The sequence below is a fragment of the Manis javanica genome, chromosome 15 (assembly GCF_040802235.1).
Source record: "Manis javanica isolate MJ-LG chromosome 15, MJ_LKY, whole genome shotgun sequence".
Taxonomy (NCBI): domain Eukaryota; kingdom Metazoa; phylum Chordata; class Mammalia; order Pholidota; family Manidae; genus Manis; species Manis javanica.
The window spans coordinates 10,133,495-10,155,732 of NC_133170.1; the positions used below are offsets into that span (position 1 = coordinate 10,133,495).

General features: G+C 39.2%; 1 protein-coding gene across 4 annotated transcripts in view; it reads left to right on the plus strand.

Moving 5' to 3' along the window:
- The window catches only part of ITPR2 (inositol 1,4,5-trisphosphate receptor type 2), a 417,532-nt gene that overhangs the window by 339,164 nt on the left and 56,130 nt on the right, over positions 1-22,238 (plus strand). For all 4 annotated transcript variants that reach the window (XM_073223365.1, XM_073223364.1, XM_073223362.1 and 1 more), the window contains exons 50-53: positions 2,759-2,923; positions 6,040-6,235; positions 9,684-9,776; positions 21,491-21,621. In XM_073223365.1, coding sequence (XP_073079466.1) covers positions 2,759-2,923; positions 6,040-6,235; positions 9,684-9,776; positions 21,491-21,621 — 585 coding nt within the window. The remainder of the gene's footprint in view (positions 1-2,758; positions 2,924-6,039; positions 6,236-9,683; positions 9,777-21,490; positions 21,622-22,238) is intronic.

Below are 22,238 nucleotides of genomic sequence, written 5' to 3' on the forward strand. Positions count from 1 at the left end.
AATTAATGAACATGACTTACTATATATTAGTTAACAAATGAACATTGCTTTTTTGCTTTTATTTTTGGAAGACCTATTGGTAAATCCTTCGGATAATTATTACTTTGAAAAGACTGTACAGAAGGCTTACACTGATGCTGTTTCCCACTTTTACCCCCTCCCTGCCACCATTACACTGTTCACTCTATTCTCAACAAAAATATGTCAAGGGCACTTGGAAGAATAAATGGAGAAAGAAAAAATTTATGGGACAGTTATGGTCATTTATATTGAAATTTGTATGCTGATTTGAGGGTCCTTTTTCAACACCAGCTCAGAAGAGCATGGCTTTTAACCACCTTTTCCAGTTCCCACACCCTCCATTTATTGTTACCCACAAGGACCCTTGCCATAGAAACAATGATTGCCTATATAATGGCGTTAACAAATGAAGGACTGGTTAGACAACCTACAATGAGTCATGACATGAAAAGGGAGAATTTTTTGCAACTTCTTCATTCCCATAAATATTTTCAACTTTCATGGAAATGCTTCCTAAAAAGTTTGTCAATTTCAAGGTCATGGTGCAGGGAAAACCAGAGTCCAACTTCTTTCCTGCCCAGATCACTTACTCTCGCACTTATTTCTCCTTGGTATAACAGAAGGGCAATTTCCTTGTTTCTAATCTCTACAGAAATAGATGGATGTCACCACCAATATCAACTCCACTCTACTTTGAGACTTAGTCAAGAGAACAGGAACATATCCATCAACATCAAGCCCTAAAAGCTTCAGAGACAAAATTCAACCTGAAAACAAAGAAGGCAAATCTCTTTTTCATGCAAAAATGTCAGCGGCCCTTTTAGGCAGACATGTGTCCTTGCTTTTGCATTAGTTGAGAACTGAAATGCATTGATCTCTTTGAGAATTTGAATTTATTGTATTACCTTTCCTCACTGTGTAGGGATTACAGATAGTTTCCCTGTGTAATTTTTTTATGATTCAGTTTATGGAAGTAGAGATCAGAAAACATATAAACAATTTGTCTTAAACATATTAGGCATTCTTCTTAAAAGCCATGATTCCAATTGTTAACTTCACTTTTTGTAGAAAAACAATTTAGAGCAAACACTCAATATCACTTCACCAGACGTTCTGTTTTTCACAATTTTCATGGATGTTTATTGTCAAATACCACACTTGTATCAGTGCCTTGTATATATTTCCTGAGTTTTAAAAATAATGACTTTGTATAATATTAAACTTGCTCTTGGGTTCTAAACATAAGACATCTGTTATATTGTAGCTATGTTTAATAATAACATAAAAACGTGATGATGAAACATTAATTAGTGAAGTAAAACTTCCTGCTTGACATTATTCAGAATGTTAACAACATGATGAAAGAATTGATCGCATCAATTAGTGAGAAGTTAGTTAATTAACATGGAGAAAATTTACGGAAGGCTTGAACATTTTAGTTGCTATGTTTTGATTTGGTTTGCCTACTTCTACAACGTGAGATGATAACCCACTTCTCACTTCATCTGACTTCATCTGTATTGATTTGGACTTCAGAAAGTTGAAGGAAAAGATTTTTCCAACCTCTCAAATTTTACTTCTGCTTCAAAGTGTTATGCTCCTTCCTGTGTTACTTAAAATCATTCCATAAGGCAATTTCTTTTATATATGTTTGAAAAAAACAGCAATGTTGCAGAGAGGAACCTGCTTTCTCAAAGTTCAGTTTGGACATATAAAGACAAATATGGCGCCATTAGATAATTTAAAGAACTAAGGGAGCAATTTGGAAGAGCAAACTGAAATTTTGAAATCTGTTGTTTTCCTTGATGACTAAGAGGTGAAAGTGGGTCTTCAGTGTCTAAGAGCCCAGTAGGTGACACTCAGTTCATGGTAACTGTGTTTTCTGGAACTCATTGCACAGATCATTCTTATTGCCAAACCATGTTAGTGTAAATGTCTATATCCTAAAGTAATGCCTCAAAAGGCAATTTGAAATATAGTTTTAATGTAAAAACTCTCCATAGTACCAAGCATAATAAACAGTCCAAAATGTTATTGAGTAATTACCACACATGGAACTTAGAAAATACATGCATGCATTCTATTTGTTTTAGCCTAGTTATCTATTTATATTTTTATGTATTTAAAGTTAAATTAAGTGCAAAAAGAATTTTTAGTGGCTTACTTGGTTAAAATAATATTTAGTAGAGAAAGTCCAGAATTAAAAAAAAAAAATCAAGGACAGATCTCTGGATATTTTCTGAGAAGATATTTTTCTGTTACATTTCCAGTATAATAAAAAATTACATATATTTACTTTTAATAGAGGAAATATAATGAGTAGTATTTAGAGTCACTGTAGTAAGTGCTTCATATGTATTATGAATTGTTTAACCCTCTGAAGAGTTCCATGAAGTGGGAATTCCTTTATTCCAGTTGTTCAGAAGAAAGAAAGAGGCCTACAGAATAGGTCATGCAACCATAGCGGGAGAGCCAGGATTTAAATTCAGGTTTAGATGGCATAGCGGGAGCTCTTAATCATCCTCTTCTCTTCTCCTGGAATTGCAAAGGATACAACTTTTGCATGTGTTCTGTTTACGTGCAGATTTGTAAGTAGTGCCGAAAAAATTACAAGATGAGAATGCATAAAAGAAAACCACAGATTTGTGAATAATAGAATAATAGGCCTTGTCAATGACCTGCTATTTATGTTTCAGGATAAATAAAACAGTAAAATCTAATCTTTTCCACCCTTTAGCTTTGTAATAAAATCGTATTTCTGGTGAGTTTTGTCGGAAATCGTGGCACATTCACCCGAGGCTACCGAGCGGTCATCCTGGATATGGCCTTTCTCTACCACGTAACATATGTCCTGGTGTGCATGCTGGGTCTTTTTGTCCATGAATTCTTCTACAGCTTCCTGGTGAGTACTTCTTTGTGTGGACAATCGTGCTGAAAAGAATGCACAATGTTGCTGTTCCTTATTCTTTTTCCTTTGATTTTTATTTTTTTAAAGCAGGGCTTGACATTTCGGACAAATTATTTTTAGAATTTCCCAGGAAAAGCAAGAATTGCTATTATTTTTAGTCTTTTTCTTGGAGAAACACATAGGTGGTGGAATTCTTTATTTCTCTGTGAAGGAACCGACAACCTCACCTCTTGATCCAGACTTCACAGAGGAAGGCACTTTGGGTTTCAACCAAATCATACTTCCCTTTATGAAAAAGGGATATATTTTCTTAGGACTGGAATCATTGTATTTTATTTACAATACCAAATGCTATATGTATCTTTAGAATGGCTGAGTAAAATGAGGGAGAAAATTGCCAACCTAGCAAAAAAGACAAAATGAGTTATTTAAGTATAAACTTATATTTCAGATTTAATATGCCATTGTTAAGCTTACCTACATATATCTAAGTCATTAAAAGGATTTTCAGAGTTCTTCTAGAGTTGTTTCCTTTTTCCTGGTTATCAGTTTTCTTTCCTGCTTATATTCTGTTTTGTGGCCGTAAACTAGCAGAGTAGCCAATACAAATACATGATAATGTTTTGAAGCATTACCAGATTAGCATCATGATGCCATAGGAGTGACTTACTTATGTCTCAACCCACAGCTGACATGCAGTGGCGTGTCCTGCCCAATAAAATAATCCCAGAAAACAAGCTGAAGGTCTAAAAATATTGTGCTGACCCTGTGCCAGGGTCATGAGGGAAAATTCATTACTTCCTGCTTCCTTGTTATCTTTCATGGGGAGAGAAGCCTGAAAAGAGGCTAATTTTACATTTTCTCTTAAACCCTTGAAGTAACCAGAGTAATAAGTGGATTTATCCCTTATGTTTTGATAAAAATTATCTTCTTGGCAGTTAAGTCAGATTATTCAAAAATTGAATAGAGATTTTTCTTGTGTGTTCCAGGGACCCAAGGGAATTCCCTTTCTGCTCTGATTCACCAGAAAAATTTAATTTTTAAAAAACTGCCCATGATGTATAAAGTCCTGTTATGCCCAACACTTTTATAGACTGTGATGTGTAATGTTTTTTGTGCTTCAACCTTCATGTCTATAAAGTAGATAAGGATAGTAAGAGAGACAGTAATATCATGATCTATTAAAGGGATAATATAAAAAATGTGAAATGATGTATGTAAATCTTTGTTTTCAAAGGGAAGGTATTTGACAAAATAAAGGTGTATCTGAATTTAGATGTGTTTTTAATAGTAATGTTATTTCTCTTATGATACTATGATAATTAGTTTTCCTTGGGTTGGTTGTGAGAAGGATATTGTCCATTTTCTACCTATTGTCTACTACTTTAAACATAGTAGTAGAAGGAAATTTAATGCCAAAATGGTATTTAAGTGTATTTTCTAAATACTTTTATATTAAGAAAATATGAATATGCTTTTCCAGTTATGTCCACAAATGTCAAAGCTTTTTCCAAAATAATAAAAATCATACTGTAGATTTTCCTTTCAGAAATAAACAGGAAGAACAATTAACCTGTCCAATGTCAATAACACCTTTTGCATCTCAAGATTCTGTTTCCATGGGTAGGGAGTGGGGCCAGAAGTACGCGTCTTTAACAGGCATCCTATGGGTTTCTGAAAGCTATAACCTTCCAGAAACTATCAGAAGTGACCTAGAGCCCATTACCAGACCTTTTTTCTTCAAGCCATTATTGAGTTAAAGTAAAGGGAAATCTCTTTTATGTCAACTAAATGCTTAAATAAATAAGTCAGAATGTCCGTAATTTGGAAGTTGAGTTTGCATTAGTTAATTTGTCTTATTGAAAGTCAATAAATTAATTTTATTTCTAGAGGTTACTGCTCCCTCCAGAAGATAAATAAGTAGCAAAATTGTTAAACATTTTTTATATGATCATCATAAAATACCAGTTTCCTAATTTGAGCAAACAAGGTAATATATTTACAGCGATTATTTGCAAGACTGTGATTGTTTTGGAAAGTAACTGCATGACCCTCAGAATTCAGAAAAACATGAGTACAAGGCCCTGGTATTGCCTAAATTATGCATGACACTGGTAATTAATCATTTCAACCAGTTCAGAAATTCTAATCACTGTCCACAGGTAGCAGAGGACAAACTCCAATTATTCCCATTTTAAAAATACTTTTCATTTCCAAACAGATGTTTATGCCTTTTTAAAGTGTTAATTTATTGCTTTTAACCTGCTTTTGATAATAAAATGCATACTTGCTAATGTGTAATCTCAACTTAATAATATAGCAATAAATAAAATTGTTCTTTGTGTTGCCTCCAGATAGCAAACACATGCCTAGATTCTTGACTAGTGCAGATTTTCTACTACTAAACACAAAATAGATCATAACCCATTAGAGGAAGGGAATTAGCAAATTGTGTATTACATATTTGTTTATACTTCTGTTTCCAAAAGTGTATGCTAAGGTAATAGGTTTTGCTCTCATTATACCCCCTTAGTAAAGAAAGATAGTTGCATTTCTCAAATATTTTTAAATTTCATATCTTTTCTATTGCAGCAGGCTCACAGAAATGTTCCAGCAATTTTCACCTCTAGTCCCTTGATTACACGATATATTTAGTGAATCTGTCAATTATTTATCACTTAGATAAACCTAATTCATCATTCTCACTTGACCCAGTTTATGTATGCCAGAAGCAATTGCAGAATATCTGTAAGACTAAAAATAAGGAAGAAATAGCTAAGTTGCTTAAGTACAATAGAGTTTCTCTAAATTTGAATATGAAGTTCTGATATTTCCATGTCTTACAGAGTTGAATGTACATTGGTTATGAAACCAATAGGTGCGCATGATATGCTCTGATAGGGTTACCTTTATTGAAAAACAGTTTACTAACACGTTCCAGCTGTAGAAGAAAACACGTAATTCGGTTCATTTTTAAGGTGTCGTTTAGGTTGTCATTTTCTCACAGATAAACTAAAATAGCTGAATTTGTATCTGCAATTACCGTTATATGTATTCAACCTTTGCTCCGTTGCAATTTGTTCTTGTTTTTGTTTTCTTTATTTCTGCAGCTTTTTGATTTGGTGTACAGAGAAGAGACTCTGCTCAATGTCATAAAAAGCGTCACACGGAACGGCCGCTCCATTATCCTAACTGCCGTCCTCGCCCTCATCCTCGTCTACCTGTTTTCCATTATTGGGTTCCTTTTTCTGAAGGACGACTTCACCATGGAAGTGGATAGGCTGAAAAACAGGACTCCTGCCACAGGTACCGCTCTTGCCACTAAATGAGCTTTCTCTGATGGCAGGTAGGACTTGGACGGAGCTCGTTAAGAGGATTATAAATAAGCAATAATGGAAGACATGTTTTCTCTCATTCCTTGGAAAACATGTTCTAGTCCACTAAGAACTCATGAATGCGAAATACTCTTAGGCTGTACATTACCTGTCAAGATACATTAGAAAATCCTTATACAAGAAATGTCACCTAAGCTCAGTCACGGTAAGAAAGCTTCAACAGTGCATTTCTCTAGTTGGGAAGATAGACATGGTGCTGAGTGATAGCTTTGGGATTCTTTTCTTCCTTTTTCCTCGTCTTCCCCAAGTGCCACATCTAGCATCATTCACAACCATTATTCCATCCATGTTTGCTCCCAGTACATCACATTATACTTAAATAACTGAAGGTAAATGGTTTATTTGGAAACCATCAGATAGCATGAAATTTGGTAGAGAAACAATGCTCAAAATATTGTCCTGAAGGGGCTCAATCCATTAGTGTGTGGCTCTCAGAATTTCTGTATGATATTTATTTTTGTTGTCTGCCTAGTTAGACATCATCCATTTACTCTCACTTTGATTCTTGTGGCTATTCAGGCTTATTCATTCCATCATATTTTGCATTTTTTATTTATTAGGCTTTCCATTGGTTTCTTCCTTTCCCTTTCCTACCTTTTGTCATTTTGGTTAAATGTCTTTGTTACTCTTTTTTCTCCTCCTCTCCTGCTTTGCTCGATAGAAGTCATAGTTCTGTGCTTTACTGTTCGGTTCTCTGAGTCACACTGCTGCCTGTAAGTTGTAGAGAATGGAAACCGCAAAGTGATTCTCTCTCTCTCCTCAAGCCGTTAAAGGTATGATTTAATTGATGGTATCTTATAAATAACATTCTTTCTTACCTTTAACAAACATTGCTTAATTATTAAATGGATGACATATTGTAGTATCTTTCTTAGAATATGGGATAATTAAGTGGCATTTAGAGCTGTTATTAAGTCTAAGTGATCAAAACATGGAATAGACACATTATATATATAGACTGAAAATTACCAAACTTGAAACTGAATATATATATACATATATATATATATAAGTACCTCTAAAACTCTACTTTTACTAGCTATGTGTGATTCCTAAACTGTTCTTAAAAATCTTCAAGTTTTAATTATTTACTAGGGAGGATCATACTGAGCTATTTAGTACAGGGTGAGTCTGAAATGGAAGCATTGAAATTCCTGAATTGAAATGTATACAATAGTTGTTTAGTGAATCTAGTAAATATTTTTAATTGTTATTTAAAAAGGCAGTTAGTGTCATTATGTTATGAATATAAATATTTTCTCTATAAATATATGAAATACCTCATTTTCTTACAAAATAGGCAATGCTAGACCTAAAATGTCAAGATCTTTCCTAAAAATGTTTACACATATTTATATAAAAAGCTGTTGAATAAAAGAAAGCACTTGTAGATATTGTGAAAAACTAGCATATGAGAACAGCTAACAAATTAAACTCTTAATTTTTCACTGGTTGGGAGTTTTTGTCTCACAGACTGAGAGTGAACATGCTACCCTGCCTTGGCAAAAAAAGCAGCACCCTTGTGTTCATAATATTTTAAATTTAATTTCTAATGCCATAGTTCATGTCTATGGGTACAAAGCCTAAAGCTCATTCTTTCAGGTATTGAACACTATTTACTCCCAAAGCTGAGTGAAACTGACAGTAACCCACCTATTTGGCAGGTGGAATTTGGAGTGCAGAGGCGATCAGGTCTTCCGTGAATGTGAAGGAATAACCAGGGACCCAGGAGGTGGGAGCAAAGGGGAAGGAAGGTCAAGGGTTCCGGAGCTGAAGGGCAAGAGCACAATGGGGTGGAGGACGGGAGGTCTGCGAGTGGCACTGGGAATTTAGGAGAATGCAGGCCCTCCTTCTGGGGCCAGTGGAATCCGTGGATTGTGGAGGGGGGGGGCTCCATGTGACCGTGTGCAGGGGAAGCCGTGACTTGGAGAAAGAAGCCCAAGGGGTTGGAGGGAAGTTTCTGCTGACAGGCGGAGGCTCCGGCGTCTCTCCTTTGCGTCTCCTCTTCCCCGTTGTCAGCGCCACCCTCCTGTCTGTCACCCTCACTTCCCCTCACCCGAACACTACAGGCGCATCCTACATGCCTTCCCCACCTTCACCCTCTCTTTGCCCGCCCACGTCATTCATCCTAACCACAGCTCCGACTCTGTCTGTCATTGGTACAAAACCTTGGCTGGGACGCGCACTGGCCGTGGGCTGCTTGAGTTAAGATTCTCAGTCTGGGTGTCTGTGCCTCTGCTGGTCTCTGGGCCTTCTGTCCCCCAGTTTGTGCCCGGAATGGCCTCCTCTCCCTCTCTCATCATCCTGGGTGTCAATCCCATGTCTCCTTTAGACGGATCCTTCTCAGAAAGCTTTCTGTTTTTCTTTTTCTTTTAAAATTCCCTTCTCCCTCCTAATGCACTGCCTTAATTTATTTGCACTTCATTCCTTTATTCAATTATAATTATGTCTGTACCGCCCTGTGTTCCCTGATTGTCGGTTCTCCAAGACCTTGACTGCAGGGAGTGAGTAAATACTTATTAAGTAAGGGAGTGGCTCCCAAGCCGCACTGGGAAACCCCACCTCTCTCCCTCTCTGCCTGCCCGAAACCCTCTGCTTCCAAGCGATGTACCAGCCCTTTGAATATTTCTTCAGCCCTTGTATATAGAAATGAACTTAATCGCGTCCCTTCCTCTTATGGGCTTTCCTCGATGGCTGTCTGCAAAATGGATTTGAGAGGAGCAAACATTTTCACTTTATTTTTTTTTACTAAAAACAATGAAAAATAGAACCTTTTCCACACAGACAGGAAGGTTACTATTTTCTGTTCTATCCTGGGCCAGGAAAAAGGGTGGTGAGCCAGCAGCAAATGGGTCCTGGGGACTAAGAAAAGAAAGACCCTGAGTAGGGATCTGGCAGAAGATTGTGGCTTCCCTGAGGTATTTTATGCCATGTCCTGGGGCCTGTACCTTCCTACCCACACGGCCGCCACCTGCAGTCTCTACCTCAGCCAGGGACTGACCGGGCGTAGAGCTCGGGGGCACCAGCTGCATGGGGACACATGCTCCTGTCATTCCCATCCAGACCCAGAATGCACTTGGCTGTGGACATACTGTTGCATGTGGTCATTTATCTCAGCCATTTTAAAAGCCATGAAAGGCTTTTAGCAGGTTGGCCCGAATCTATCCTCTATTTACAAAAATTGCTTCAGTAGGTGACACTGTGTTCAGAATTCCAGGCTAACTTACTAGAAGACTTAGCAACACAGCTAAAAAGTGGCGTCATAGTGCTTTTAGTGTATATGCCTTCGTAACTGCACGTGCATTTCTTGTCATTTGCATATGTGTCTCTACAACACATTGTACTTTATGTGTTTCCAGGTAGTCATGAAGTTCCTACAATGACTTTAACTTCAATGACGGGAACCTGTGAAAAGGACAGTTGCCCACCCACCATCCCAGCTTCAAACGCAGGTCTGTAAGAAGCGCTCCAGGCCAGGAAGAACTTGGTATTCTGTAGTCACGTTCATTTGGTGAAGGTTATTACTGCTTAGAGAGTTGTTCTAGTAATTTCATGGTGGGTTGAAATAGAAGCATGGAGGGTCCAGGAACCCAAAAGCTTCACACTGGAGGAAGGATCTCTGTAATTGCCGTTTTATATCCTCACCCTGTTTCTTACATATTTTCTGTTCATGAGAATTGATCAAATTTACCCTGTGGTATGTGCTGCTGAAAATTGTTACCATATTACAAATGAACACCACACTAAGTGAGACCCTTTTAAGTGTGTAGCCTTTAACAAAGACTCTTGAACTACTTGAGCTTAGAACTCCAAAGGCTTGGCTGTGAAACCCAGACTTGCCACTTCCTAGCTCTCTGTTTCAGGTATGTTACCCAAATTTCCAGGACTTTGTTCAGGTGGGAGGGAGAGAAAGAGAGAGAGAGAATGTGATACTTTCCCTGCTTCCAAAGGGGCAAATGGAACAATGCATAAAGAATATAAAATTTGGCTGTAAATTATTCTCCATAGTTTGGTAACTATGGCATAAGTGAAATTTAATGAACTGTAGAAGGTAGTAGTGGATCTGTTTCCAGAAGCAGGAAAGATTTAGGGACTATATGCCTTTAATATTTCAAGAATTGTTTATATTTTCCATATCTTTATATATATAAAGATCAATTTTATGAATCTTTAATTCAAGAGTTTTATTTAAAAGAAGTGGATTTAGTCTGTGTTATGTTTACAAAGGGCGAAACTGGACTGAGAGAAGGTGAGGGAAGAAAGGTGAGGCACAGCGCAGGGCCCCTCTGCCTGGGAACCTGCTGTTGTCTGGTCGCAGCCCTAGTGCCTCCTCCTCTCCTGCGGTGCCTTCTTCCTTGAGATGTGGGCTGTTGCTTAAGGAAAAGTGGACAATGCCTTCTGCTGGTGAAGTGTTTCATGCTTTATGACCTGCAGGGAGAAATAGACACATGAATACATTCCATCCAGCGTCCCAGCCGCAATAGGCTCTGGAGGCCACTGCCACCAGCGCTTCTCTCCTCCTCCGCCTCCCAGGCACCCTGTCAAGGCCTCCAGACAACACCCCAGTCCATCCGCTGCTTGTGTAGCTTTCCTGTGCTCTGCAGTTCTAAGATCCTGTTACATGTGTCCTCCAGCTCAAAGGCCTCCAGTTTCCTTGGCCTTCTTCACATACTATTGCAACGGCTCTTGGGGTAACGCTCCAGAACCAGCCGAGTGGGGCTTCCTCTGGACAGTGGAATTTGGAATCCCATCACACTCTTGACCTATATTTGGCCGACTCTTGGCTGAAGTGCCGTTTTTCACTGGTTCAGTCATCAAGCCGTAAATGCCTGTCCTTTACGCATATAATTGGGAGTTTGGGATTTCAAGTATGAAACTACGTGTTTTTTTCCTTATATTTCTGCCAACCTGTATTTCAGAGCCATCCCAGTTTGTCTCATGAATAGATTAGGAGTTTTTTGACCAGATGATCTCTAGGTTTCAGTTCTCGTGCAGCTCTAATGTGCCATGAGGCTCGTGGTATCTGTGTGGATCACGATTCTGCTAACAATATCTATACTCTTTCTTGGGTCTTCCTCAGATTTGATACCTTCTAGAAAAGGAATTAGCAAACTGTGGCCCCTTGGGGAAATCTAACTTGCCACATTTTTGGTACAGCCCTCAGGTTAAGAAATGTTATAACATTAAAAAAAAATTTTTTTCTTCAAAGGGAAAGATAGAATTGAAACTGTATGTGATACACAGAACCTAAAATATTTGCCGTCTGGCTCTTCACAGAAAAAAAAATTGCCATCCTCTGCTCTAGAAGATCTCAATTAAAGAGGCTAGCAGTGTTGCATAGGACAGCACTAAGGACAGGGTCCTTTGGTATGCAACTTGAAACATGCTTTTAGATCGACAGAGTCATGTTTTGTGCACTTCCTCAGCCACATAAAGATTTGTCTTCAATAAACTATAGGCATACCTCGGTTATATTGTGGGTCAGTTCTATACAACTGCATTAAAGTGAATATTGCAATAAAGTGAGTCAGGTGAGATTTTTGGTTTATCGGTGCATATAAAAGTTAGATTTATGGTATACTATTGACTGTTAAGTGTGCAGTAGCATTATATCTTAAAAAAAGCAATTACATACCTTAATGTAAAAATAATTTATTGCTAAAAATACTAACCATCATCTGAGCTTTCATCACATCATGATCTTTTTGCTGGTAGAGGGACTTGTCTTGATGTCAGTGGCAGCTGATTAATCGGGGTGGAGGCTGCTGAAGGCTGGGGAGGCTCTCGCAATTTCTTAAAATAAGACAGCAATGAAGTTGGCCATGTCAACTGACTCTTTCTCTCATGACTGATTTCTCTGTGGCATGTGATGCTGTTTAATAGCATTTCAGCCATGGTAGACTTTCTTTCAAAATTAGAGTCAGTTCTTTCAAACTCTGCCGCTGCCTTATCAGCTAAATTTATGTAATGTAAATCCTTTGTGGTCATTTCAACAATCTTCACCGTATCTTCACCAGGAGTAGATTTCATCTCAAGAAACCACTTTCTTTGTTCATGAGTAAGAAGCAAGTCCTCATCCATTCAAGTTTTATCATGAGATTCAGCAATTCAGTCAAATCTTTAGGCTGCCCTTCTAAACTGTGGTTCCCTTGCTATTTCTACCACATCTGCAGTGACTTCCTCCACTGAGGTCTTGAATTCCTCAAAGTCATCCATGATGGTTGGATTCAACTTCTTCCAAACTCCTGTTAATGTCAATATTTTGGCCTCTTCCTATGAATCACAAGTGTTCTTAATGGCGTCTAGCATGGTGAATCCTTTCCAGAAGGTTTTCAAGAACTAGCAGAAGAATCACTGTCTATGGCACCTATCACCTTACAACATGTATTTCTTCAATAATAAGACTTGAAAGTTGAAATAGCTCCTTGATCCATGGGCAGCAAAGTGGATGCTGTGTTAGCAGGCATGCAAACAACATTAATCTCATTGCACATCTCCATCAGAGCTCTTGGTTGACCAGGTGCATTGTCAAAGAGCAGTAATATTTTGAAAGGAATCTTTATTTCTGAGCAATAGGTCTCAACAGTGGGCTTAAAATGTTCAGTAAACCATGTTGTAAACAGATGTGCTATCATCTAGGCTTTGTTGTTCCATTCACAGGGCACAGGCAGACTAGATATAGCATAATTCTTAAGGACCCTGTGATATTTATAATTGTCAATGCGCTTTGGCTTCAGCATAGAGTCAACAGCTGTATTAGCTGTGCTCTGGACCAGGCTTTGGTTAAGGGAATGTTATGGCTGGTTTGATCTTCTATCCAGACCACTCAAACTTTTTCCTGATATGCGATAAGTAGTTTTTTATCATTCTTGTGTTCCCTGGATAGCTAATTTCCTGCAAGAACTTTCCTTTGCCTTCACAATTTGGCAAACTGTTTGGTACAGGAGGCCTAGCTTTCCACCATCCCCCCTTTTGACATGCCTTCCTCACTAAGCTTAATCATTTCCAGCTTTTGATTTAAAGTGAGAGATGTGAGCTTCTTCCTTTCACTTGAACACTTGGAGGCCGTTGTAGAGTTATTAATTGGTCTAATTTCAGTATTGTTGTGTCTTAGGGATAGGGGGTCCTGAGAAGAAGGAGAGAGATGGAGGAATGGCTGGTCAGTCGGGTAGTAAGGACACACACAAAGTTTATTAAGTTCACCAACAGTGACAATAGTAACATCAAAGATCACTGATCACACGTCACCATAACAATTACAATAATAATGAAAAAGTTTGAAATACTATGAAGATTACCAAAATGTGACACAGAGACAGGAAGTGAGCAAATGCCACTGGGAAAATGGCCCCAATAGTCGTTTAATGTAGGATTGCCACAAACCTTCACTTTGTAAAAAAAATGTAGTAACTGTAGAGCACAATAAAGAGAAGCGCAATGAAACAGTGAAACAAGGTATGATTAGTCCCTGTTTCTCCATCCTTTTTCAAAAAAAATACCACGAGAGCCCTTCTCGAAACCTCCTTGCCAAAGCCCTGATACTTGCCGGCCACATCCTCGATTTGAGGTTAGTCGGAACATGGCCTGGCTTCTCTTGACGACAACTTCTTCCCGCACTGTCCCTTTAGTGATCCACTTGGGTATGTTATCTTGGGGATCAGTAGCAGGTCATTCGTCAGCAGCTTGCAGAATCATGATTTCAAATTGAGGACCACAGATGTTCCTCTCCTCTTACCAGTATCCATGATTTTTAAAAAATAGGGACCTATTTAAAACACTTGGACATAGTTTGAGTAGCTGGGTAAAATCAAATAGTTCTTTGGATCTCTTGGCCACCTTGAACTTCGATTTATTGTCACAGTATTTTTCTTCTTTTCCAATCAACATTTCTGTCTCCTTAACAGAGTATGAAAAATAATACGTTAAAAATTTTACTTTATTATTAGCACAGATACATGGCTCCAGTTTTGTAGTAACCCTCTTCCTACCTTACTCTTCCGTCTCTGAATATGACTTCAAAATTATTTCTTTGATTGTAAAGCAAATAAATACACTTTAGCTGTGGTGTTAAGAACAGAATGTTACTTTGCCAGTGAACCAACAGCAAAACTAGTGTTCCTCATGCTAGAGTCTGTGAAGATAGTGATCCAAGCATCCCAGCTCAGCAGCCGACCTAATGATGCTCATCGACAGCACAATAGCTGGAAGCTCGCCAGGTACAGTGAGATAACTGCCAGACCCATGCTCCTAGCGTGAGGCCTTCAGGTCGTACATACATGGTGTGAGCATGTCCCAGGGTGTAGCTTCCTAGCTCTGTGCAATCTGTAAATGTCGGGCTTTGTACAGTTCCCCAGACACTACTGCTGATGCTCAACCAGGTTTTCTATTATAATTGTTTCATACGCTACTAGTAATTGTGACATTTTGATCTTAACCTTTAAAATAAAAAGAATATTTTTGTAAAATAGGAAATTAGTTAAGCCAGTTCAGTACAGATCCTTGCTGCTGTTGATATTCATAGTCATAAAAACCTTATATATGCATTCATTCATTCAAACAGCAATATTTATTGAGCCCCATACTATGGGCCAGTCACCGTGCTAGATGCTCAGGATACAGAGTTTAGAAAACAAACACGATCCTGGAACTTATAAAATAGTGGGTAAACCATAAAACATTATAAGGTAAGATGCTGCTAATTAGCCACACATTAGAGTGAAAATACTGAACGATAGAGACCTTAAGTGAGATGGCATGGCTGGTAAATCAGTCTAGATCTCTGATTCCAAAGCCTTGCTCCAACATTTAAGTTTTATTGCCTTCTAGTTAAAGATTTAATTTCTAGAAATTATTTCTTCCCTAATCAAAATTTAGAGATTGTTAAAATTCTGCCTTTCACTAAGAATGCTTGGATAGATTTGCTTTATGCTTGCTGTCTCCTAAAGGCAATTTGAAAAAATACGTATGTATTCCCTATGACGTATTTCTCAAGTGGAGTTGATCCCTGCTCCCCAGGACAGGTGGCCATGTCTGGAGACACTTTAGGTTGTCACCGCTCTGGGGGGAGTGCTGTTAGCATCTAGTGAGTAGAGGCCAGGGCTGCCGCTGGACATCCTGTATTGCACAGGACAGGCCCCACTACAAAGGACTCTCCAACTCTCCAGCCCCCCAAATACCCATCGTGTTGAGGTTGAGAAGTCTGTTCTGTGACCAAGTGAGTCTGCATATTGGTTTATGACTATGAAGACAAACTCATGAAAGGCTTCCCATAAACACTTCCACAACTTGTTACTCACTGAATATATTATACAAAGAAACAGAACTTCCCTTTTCCCTATGGACAGATAGGGACAATTCTTCCAAGCTTTATTACCCCAGGAGCAGTCTCCATTTTTTTTAAGTTCCGCCTGAGCTGGGAGCTGGGGAGAGAGGGGTGAGTGTGATTTTGCAGAGAACGCTCCCAAGGCTGGAGAGGACCAGACAGTGGAGGAGTTTCAGCCCTGGAGGTGTAACAGAGACACTGCCCGGAGCCACAGGCAGTGGCCATAGCTTTTCACGGTTAGGGATCAGTCCTAACTCAGCATTGAAAACAACAGGAAAGCCTATATTAACGTACTCTTTCTCCTGTAGCCCTTTTTTGCATGTGACTGGGTAAGTGATAAGGTTCATCTGATTGAAGATTCCATTGAGTTGATCTTCTAGCCTTTGTCACCTTTAAATTCTGGCCCCACATATTTAACTGCAAAAGTGGACTGAAAGCTAGACCCCTGGTGTTTGTCATGCAGCAAGTGTCACATAGATTTAAAAATAACTCTTCTGTGTGTAAGATGAGAATGAAATTCAATTTGCAGACCCTAGTGTGCATTTTTGTTGGCCTTGGTTTGTTACCTGGTGGACAGCAGGTCCCATTACAAAAGGCCCAGACATACACTGTCGCAGAATAACAAACCCCGTGATGATTGGGAGGGACAGCGGCCAGTTCCCGAGGAAGCCCCGGCACACGCAGGTGGGGTCATTGTCCCCGCAGCAGCACATTCGCACACTGGCCACCAGCTGTGGTTGAAAAAATAAAAAACTTTTATTTCATTTGCTGCAGACCTCCCTGGCTTCCTAGACAAATATATTCACTTAAAAAAAGAAAAACCCAAAATAAAACAAAACCTGATTTTCTCAAAAGTAAGGCCTTTTTGAGACAATTTACAAAATAGTCCCAATTTTCTAAATAAAATTCACTTGAATGTATGGAAAAGGGGAAGTTCACAGATGTCTAACATTTATGAGTAATTCAAATTTAATATGTTTTGGTGTTTTGCTTTAATAAAAAAATAGTGATGAATAGCAGAAGCTGATTGTACCATACTAGTTTCTCACTGGATGCCCAGTATTTTAAGGCTCTTTTCCTAGTAAAATTTTTTTAAATCAGAATTTTCATAATGAATTGATTGCAATTAAAATTTAAGACACACAAGAGGTTTTCATTTGCACGCAGGCTTTCATATATATCTCAGTGACAATCTAATGCTTTGAAGAAACCATAAAAAAATGAATAATTTAATGATTGAACCAGAAAAAATATTAGCTTTATTAATACTCCTATTCAAGCATGTCCAGTGTTTAAAAAAAAAACCCAGAAGACTAACATTTCAGATCAAGGGAAAATATTTCAGCGCCAAGAGAATGTATTTTTATTCCTTTCCTCATATTAAACATTTTGTTTCTATTATGAATTAAGAAAAAACTATTTTCCTAATACTTAACTGATAATGAGGATAACTTAACCTGATATTGTCCAAGTATAGAGTTTCTTGGTTATGTTACAACTGTAACTTTGCATAACATTTTATAGCTATCTGTCAGTAATAATGATACAGTATTTAGACTATGACGTGCCCTGCGTACCAACTGATGTTCCAAGTTCCTTACTTGTATATATTTAGATTTTTTTAAACATGTCCACATGAAAGTCTATTTCCACTAATTCTTTCCTTTAGCATGAGCACAACCACGCTCTCTCTCTGGTTTTATAACTGCCTCTGTTTTCATTGTGACGCCTTTGCACCATCATTAGCGAGACCATTGTTCTTGCCTCTGAAATCTTTTCCTTGCCACCATCTATTTCCCTTCTTCCTACACTGTTAGGTCCTAACTGAACCTTCCTTTTCCTTCTGTTATCCCCCCAAATTAATATGCTATCACTCTCCTTCCCTTGAAGCACCAAATTTTCCTATAAAACAATTGGCCTGCACTCTCTCCTTCAATTTCCGCGTCAACCGTCTCTTTCACTGTTGGTCATCTTCCTAGTGTTTCCTGGTGGCCCGATTGGTAAGTCCGGCAGCCCTTTCTTCTTTCTCATTGCCTTTGACCCCTCCATAATTTTGATGCCTTTGAATAATTTCTCCATCTCTTAAGTTATTTTCTTCCTTGATTTTGGATCGCAGTACTCTCCCAGCCCTCTTGTCCCCTCTTGGTTTATCTTTTTCTTTTTTTTAAAGATGTTCTAAAATTTTGTGAACCAAATACGTGCATTATAGACTTTGAAAATTTCATTGTACTTTTTTATTGAAGTACAGTGGATGTACAATATTATATGGGTTTCGAGTATTCAACATAGTGATTCGGTGGTTATCTACATTATTAAATCCTCACGCCAACTGGTGTGGTGACTGTCTGTTAACAGGATGATGTTGCAGATTATTGACTCTATTATCTATGCTTTCCTTTCATCCCTGTGACTGATTTACGTTGTGATTGAGATTTCCCTCTAGCTTCTTATCCTGCAAACATAAAAATCATCTGGGATTCTTTCCTTGTCTTCATCAAAACACCCTACCTCCAGTTCTTCCTTCTACATTGTCTATTTCTTTGGTCTAATGGGACCATCCTTTCCCACGTCACCTCTGGCTGGAAGCGTCAGTGTGATGTCTGATGCCTGGTGCCCTGAGTCGGCTCAGCAACTGTTCATGTGTCCTTTTTGCTCTCACTGCCATTACCGTGGCTGAGGCTCGTAGCACATCATGGCTGGATTATTGCAACTGCTTCCCAAGTGGTCTTTCTACCTCCAGTCATTCTCTTCCCTTCAGTTCACCCACTATGTCACCACTAGACTCCTTGTCAGGAATCACCGCTTCAGAAACTTGACCCCTAAACCCAGTCCAAGATTCCATGATGCTTCATTGCCTGCCAAATAAAATCAGGACTCGCCAGAGTTACTGGAGAACTCCCAGTTTATCTCCCAGCTTTGCCTTCCACTCCCCTACAGACTGGCTTATTTGCCCCTCACCATAGAAGGGAATGTTTTTCTACCTCTGGGCCTCACTGCGCATGCTGTGTAAAATACCTCTCGTCTGCTGTCTTAGTCCATTAAATATTCAAGGGATGCTCAGAGTCTATGTTAATTAGAGGGACTCCCCACTCATGGTCCCTAATATTAGAGTTTCTCTCTCTAGTCGGATCTCTTTGCACCACTTCTCTGCCTTTTATCATATATTAATTTGTCTTGTTATTTAAATAAATGTTCTATCTCATAGTATTTCCACCAGCTAGATGCTTTACCACCTTGCCCCTGTTGAACAGTTCTCCACTGGCACCCATAGCTTTTGAGATAAGTTTAAACTCTGCAGCTTAATGTATGAGTCTCTCCATATCGGGTCCCTGCCGTTTTCTCTTCTCATACTCGTCTACATACACCAAAGGTCCAGTCCTTCCAATGTACCCACCCTTCCCGAACACCCCTAGGCTTCCATGCCTGTTTGCCTCTGATCATCCAATTTTACTGGCTGGGAATGTCTTACTTCACTGCTTTTCCTAACCAAGTGTGCCTCTCTTTCAGGGCAGCTCGGGTGCCCCTGCCCTCTGGGTGCTCTTACTGGCTCCCAGCCTGTGAGACGCACATCCATCCTACCTGTACAAGTTCCCCGTGATTCTGCACTGCTGTGTTCCTCCGCCAACCCGCATTTCCAGGGGCTGGGACGCTTTGCTCTTCCCACCTGTATTCCTAGTGCCTAGCTCAAGGTCTGTTGGTGTAGTGAAAAGAGGCAGGATTGGCCTAGGATGGCCAGCTGTGTGTAGGTAGGTCTCCACGACATGGCATTTACTTAGGTGAATTTACTATGACTTGGGGCCTGGCTTTCAGCCTGCAGGCCTGGGAACTTGACCTAACATACTGCAGGTGGGTCCGTCTCAGAAAGCTAGACCCTCACTGACCAAGCTCACAGGGGCTACTATATAAACCAGCGTGCCTATGCACGGACTACTGTGGCGCAGGTTGACTGGGCTGTGGCTGGTGTGGACCCCACCTGGGCATTGTCCTCCAGTTGACATGCCACACAGAAAGTAAATTCTCTCCTTATATATTTACACCCAATCTATTTTATTTCACAGTGGCTAATGGATTTTACTAGCTCGCCTGTTAAAGAACAAACAACTTCATTTCTGCGTTCTTGGGGATACATTGGAGCACTTTCCTGTAGCTTGTATATAATCTGACACTTAATACATCTTTAGTAGACATGTGTGTGACACGACCAGGTAGTTAGTGGTTGAATAAATGAATGCAGGTGCTGGCACTGGATATAAGATTGCTTTGATGGAAATTCTCACTGTAGCAAAGTGACATGTAGACATATTCCATACGACCTTGTTACTGGAAAACCATATTTCTCTTTAAAAATGCCTTTAGCTCTCTTACACATTTTTCACTATTTTTCTTCCCGTTCTTCCTAGCCATCAGGTCAAAACCCTCCACCCAGGGTGGAGGACCTCACTAGCACGTTGCAGACTGGGCTTTCTTCATCTCCTCTGCTGCTCTGAGTACTGCCTCTGTAAGCCTTACCTCTTTCCCTTTTCTCCTACCTCCAAATGCAGTTTTATTTCTCTGCTTTCTAAGTCAGAATGTGCTTTGAGGCTCACCTCCAAGGTAAGTGGTCCAGCCCAGACTGCCATATCTTTGATGTTGCATATGGTGCTAGCCCATCTCTGACTTCAGCCCTCCTCTCCAGGTGTGGGTTTCAAAAATATAAAACAGCCCTGAATAAAGTGAAAATATCGGGACCACCTCATCCATGTGATGTTAAAATAAAGTCAGTTCACAAGAGGAAAAGCAGCGCTTTCATACCAAAGTACCAAACAGGCTGTGGGTCATGGATCCTGTAGACAAAATTAGACTGATTCTTTCTTTCCCCCTTTTGGTGATATTTTTATACTCTTGCCTTGACACCCAGACTGTGGCTACACAGTCTGAAAATTCAACACCACTGTAGTTCTTTAATCTTGCAACAAGAAAAATATTTTTTCCGTTCATTTATCAATATTGGAAAATCCTGATTCTAAAATATCTAATATCTAATTTTTCAGTGTTTTGCATGACTGGGAAGTTGTTACCAAGTTTGGAAATTTTATCTTGAAATTTTATCTTGAAATTTTATCAAGGATAAGACTAGGAATTTTTCAGTCATGTTGTATCTTTTTCTGTCTCCTCATTTCTCCCTAAATATTTTCACATAATTACATGCACATGAATTAAATTGCTCACATGAATACAATGTGTTGGCTGTCTGCAGCTCCTGGTGGTCATTAAGAAAACTTAGACACTTAGCCAAATGAATGAAATAACATCTACCTGTATTTCTAGGCACCTACTGTGTGTATGCCAGTCTGTGCAAAGTATTTTCTGTATCTTAAATATAATCCTCTGAAGGGTTTATCTTGAAGCACACCTCTGCATTTTACAGATGAGCCTACTGAGGTTAATTAACTACCCCAAGTCCCATTGCTGGGACAGAGTAGAATTTGAAGCCAGACCCGCTTCCCTGTACACGCTTTCCCCTGGAATACTTTTGTTGTCTGGGTGAGTTGACTGCATTTTCCAGAAGTTCTACCACCATCTCCGTACACCACAAAAAGGCACAGTAAATGTTAGCTTTATTGTATTTTGTCCTTTTCATTCTGTCATTTTCCACCGATGGAAGAAAACATTACATCAGGCTCTGATATGTGTGGCTCTCCCAGTCTACATCATTCACGTGCCACCACGTATAAAACAGATGTTGTGTGACTTCAAACTATTGTACCATGGCACGGTTATAAAGATATAAATATCTGAAAGTAAGTGGTCGGGTATTTTCAAAACATGAGTTTGCTGCACTGTTTGGTTTGTGTGTTTTTATAGCTGAGGAAGAGTATGAAGATGGAATCGAAAGGACGTGTGACACCCTCCTTCTGTGCATAGTCACTGTCCTGAACCAAGGCCTCAGGAACGGCGGCGGTGTGGGGGACGTGCTGAGGAGGCCATCGAAGGATGTAAGCTGGAGAAAAACATTTACTTTCAAGATGTGCACGATCACTTCTTAGCCTTTCTTCACACCATTTACAGTATGGTTTTCGTTTTCAGGGTACTATATTGTATCATTTGCTTTAAAAGTATACAGTGCTCAATAAAACCAATTAATCGTATACTCAGATTACATAGAAATAGCAAATGTGGTAAAAATCTACGTCTGTTTGGAGAGTTATGAAATGTTTCCCGGTTTGAACTGTGTATTATAGCAACAAGAGCCTAACTACAAACTTTATAGAGGATCCGATTGTTATACAAATAGCAGAAACTAGGCTGCTTCTTGTCCATCAGGTCTCAGGCATGAAGATTTACTCTTTGTCTCTGAGCAGTAATAGCCCCCATTATTTATCCATGATGAATATACAAATTTGAACAAATTCGAATAGGATTTTCATATATTAAAATGGCGAGGCTGAAAAGCCTCTCATTAGCTGCAAAATATCAGGCGCCAGGCTGGGAGCTTGAAGCATCTCAGGTCTCGGGCAAATTTGCTGCATCAGATTGTCAGTTCATCTAATGTCTCCTCATCTGTGAAACAGCTGGATTACATGATCTCTAGCGGGTATTTTAATACTGTTTG